General features: G+C 44.4%; 1 protein-coding gene across 1 annotated transcript; it reads right to left on the bottom strand.

Annotated features, from left to right (window-relative positions):
* Nucleotides 1-747: 747 nt before the first annotated feature.
* LOC117921036 (high affinity nitrate transporter 2.4-like) lies at nucleotides 748-3346 on the bottom strand. Its single transcript, XM_034838792.1, has 3 exons — nucleotides 2536-3346; nucleotides 2115-2230; nucleotides 748-2004 (listed from the first exon to the last, which is right to left on the bottom strand). Exons 1-3 carry the CDS (start codon nucleotides 3343-3345, stop codon nucleotides 1335-1337), a joined length of 1596 nt encoding a protein of 531 aa, XP_034694683.1. The 5' UTR covers nucleotide 3346; the 3' UTR covers nucleotides 748-1334.
* Between the last annotated feature and the right edge of the window lie 398 nt (nucleotides 3347-3744).

The raw sequence follows: 3744 nt of genomic DNA on the forward strand, positions 1-3744 counted from the left end.
AGGTGGGTGGTTGATGTATTTATATAAGATGGGAGACTTTGGTTTAGGTTTTTATTTTGGATTCAGCTCCTCTGCAGCAGGTACCCAATGCATCCACTGCAACCCACCAGCTGTCACTAGTATTAACCACAGCACATCAACTTATTATGAAATAACAATAATATTCCTTTCCTCCCATTTCACCTGGAATGATATATATACATTAATGGACTTACAGAATGATGAGTGATTGACTATATGGTTGTGGGGAATTACCCTTCTCCCACAGGGCGGCACTGTTGAATGCCTTTCTTTCTGACCATGTGGGAAGATAGGCATAATAACAGAGGAGGATTGGTGGGCAAAAGGTTTAACTGAAGTGACCGCATCACTCCTTTTTTTTTTCTTGAAATTTTTGTGTAGTAATCAGGTACAAATATATGTAGCAGGAAATCAGGAATTGGGTATCCATGCAAGGGGAAAGCCCACTAAAAAATCAGAGAAACTGTAATTGAAATGCAGTAAATAATATATACTAGGACACATCCAACAAATGAGACATGAGCAGTTAGGTCATTTTCCTTACAAAAGGTCTTGCATCAGAAGGCGCAGTGCTGTATAGAGGGGTGCTCAGAGGGCCGTTCTCACATGTACCATCGCCAAAGGAATGAGGAAAAAAAAGGGGGGAAAAACCAAAAATGAAAGAAGGCTGGAGGATCCTGTTAAATGGGCCCTGCCATGTGCTGAGCCAGTTTTGGTAAATCTTTTTGGTCTATAGTCTATACAACCCATCCAATGATGGGTCTCCATCTTCCATGATCTACCATCCAAATGTTATCATGACCATCATTTGCAATCATTCGTATATACCGTTCTCCCTTTGGGGCTTATAAGGTTAGTACAGTTCGGTCCTTTCAGTGCCTTGGGCTCTCGTCTATCCGTTTACTCGATCTTTTTAAAAGTTTTGGCCATTACTGGTCTAACCCAGCCCAATTACACTCACCTTCTTCACATTTAGCCCTGCAGGCCGGGTCCAAATATATTTCATACCCACTTGTACATTTTCGATCCATACAATGTTATGCTTGGAACAACGGTTCTAGGAAAGAAAAAGGTTTGTGCCACCAACTCCTCATTCAAGAACATTTTCCTAAGATGATTATTTGGAGGGGAATTTGGACCAGGTTTGTCATAATATATAGCACAATTTTTCACTAAAAGCATACCCAGATTTAATTGGTGCAACACAGATGGCTAATGTTGGACCAGAGTCTTGGGTCCATCGGCCATTTGAAAGGCCCAGAAGTGGCTAATAAATACGACAAAGCCCGGAATTCAAATGCCCAAATTCTACGCTACACGCTCGCCGGCGGTGTAGCTGTGGGTGGGGTTGGTGCAGAGACAACACGGCGGCCCCTCTCCGACTTGCTGTTCTCGGCAAACTTGAGGCTTCCTTGGTGCAACCCCTTCTGCTTCTCGGCTTCGTTCCACTCGGATCCATAATAGTACTCTTCACAGCTCCTCACTGCATCTTTGGAGGGCGGTAGCAACATGCTTCCCCACTGCGGAAAATGGACAAGCGCCACCGGGAGTGTGCACGCCACGATCATGATCCCCATCAATGAGATTCCAGTTGCAGTGGAGTATTTTGAGCTTGTGAAAAACAGCCACTGGGTCAACCCGGATCCGAAGTTCCCACCTGCACCGGTCAGGCCGGATATAATGCCGAGTGAGCGGCGAGAGATGAATGGAATGATTCCAAAGGTGGCGCCACATGCAGCTTGAGCGCCAATGGAGAAGAGGATCATGGAGGAGATGGAGATGGGGAGTGAGTTAGCTCGGCCCAGGCATATACAGAAGACTCCTCCGAGAGTTTGGAGGATCCATAGGTTCCATAGGCGGCCCCTCATGCCGAAACGACGGGCAGCTAGGTCTGACATGAGTCCGCCCATGGGTCGAGCCACTATGTTCGCCATCCCAAACGTGGCCGCTATGGTTCCGGCTGTGTGAAGCTTGAGATCAAACCTATAGGATTATAATGATATAAAACATGATATTCAGTTGTATGGGTCACTTGTATTTCCCTCAACTAAGTTCAATTAGCTAATAGAAAGCTGGATGAGAAGATGATGAACCTGTCGTAGAAGTACTCGGCGATCACATTATCGGCGGTTAATTCTACACCCAGTGAGAAGCCATATAGAACAACGAAGATCCATGTTCTGTAATTTGTGATGGCATACCAGAGAACCTTATGATGAACAAGGAAAATTTTCAATCAAAGTTATTACCCAATCAGAAAAATTAAAAGAAAATGCCAGCTAAACCATTGAAGACATTGTGAATAATTGTCAAAGCGCCATTGACTCAACTCACTCCACTGTGCATGGCATGGGGAATATGCTTGATTTTTTATGACAATTTCCAAGTTGCTCCCCAGATTTCATCATACTTACGTTTAATTCCGCGCGTTTAAAGTAGATTTTTCAGATTGAATCATGAAATATTTTCATTCTAAAGTATCAATTTTAATTTCAGTGAAAGAAATTAACTGACCTTAGAGAATTTATCTTTGGAAACATCACCTTTCTTCTGCAGGGTACCAAGGTTTCCATCAGGCAAATCTTGGCCCAAGCTCAACACCAATATCCCCATAATCACATGCAGGCATCCAGGGATGAAGAAGGCAACCCGCCATGCCATAAATGGGGTCACCCCAACTCGACAGATAATCTCAAAAATCACCGGCATCAGGAGCTGAGTAGCACCACCACCCATGTTACCCCACCCAGCAGCAGTGCCATTAACCAGCCCAATGATCTGGCTGTTAAACATGGTGCTCATCCAGTACTGGCAAGACACAAATGTGGCAAGAGAGAATCCGATCATAAACCGGACAGCTATATACCCCTCGGCGGATGAAACGAAGGACATGCAGAACACAGCCGGGGCAGATAGCATCATAAGAAAAGCGCAGCCGTATCTGGGGCCTAATAGGTCACACACGGCGCCCATGACAAGCCTGGAAAATATACTCCCGGAAACTGAAGCTATGCCAGCATTTCCAATGTCACTCTTTCTGAGATTCAGGTTATCTCGGATGACAGGGACCAGTGGAGCAGCAGCAAAAGTGGAGACGAAGCAGGTAAAGAAGGAGACCCAAGAGAGATGGAAAGTTCTCATGTGCGGCTTGGCAAAGGAGAAGACCTTGAAGACTTTGGCTTTGTGCTCAGAATCAACAGGTAAGGCAAATTTCGCAGTAGTATCAGTTGGGATAGCTGGAGAAGCCACTGAGAAGGCAAAGGTTTGCTCTCTGCCAGTAACCCCATGCATGGAGCTTCCTGGGGAGCCTTGTATGTCAGCCATAGCTCAAAGCTCAAAGCTCTTGAGCTTGTATGAAAGACAAGGGCGAGGGAAGCTGTGGTGGGTTGGTGCTTGTATTGAGAAGGCCTCGGGAATTTTAAAACCCCACTGGAGATTCCAACAATGGTGGAAATTGAAGCAGCATTTTGGGATGTACAAGTGTTGGGGCATTATTTGGCGCATAACAAAAATCAAATTTGGTAGTGGGAGAACAGACTGCCATTTTACCTAATTGGTTCCGTAGCCGACCACTCTTCCCAACTCCAGTATTCACTCTCATGATCCATGTGCCCCATTCTTTTCTTCTTATAGATTAATTAAGAAAAATAATATAATTTACCATGCACCAATCCTATTTAAAAAATAATAATAAATAATAGATATTTAAAAAAAATTAACATG

Source organism: Vitis riparia, chromosome 8, assembly GCF_004353265.1.
Source record: "Vitis riparia cultivar Riparia Gloire de Montpellier isolate 1030 chromosome 8, EGFV_Vit.rip_1.0, whole genome shotgun sequence".
Lineage (NCBI taxonomy): Eukaryota > Viridiplantae > Streptophyta > Magnoliopsida > Vitales > Vitaceae > Vitis > Vitis riparia.

Excerpts from the sequence above, each read along its gene's own strand:
- LOC117921036 (XM_034838792.1), bottom strand. The coding sequence starts at position 3,345 with ATGGCTGACATACAAGGCTCCCCAGGAAGCTCCATGCATGGGGTTACT. Across the intron at positions 2,231-2,535 it reads CCAAAGATAAATTCTCTAAG|GTTCTCTGGTATGCCATCAC; the intron begins GTCAGTTAATTT and ends GTTCATCATAAG. Across the intron at positions 2,005-2,114 it reads GCCGAGTACTTCTACGACAG|GTTTGATCTCAAGCTTCACA; the intron begins GTTCATCATCTT and ends ATAATCCTATAG.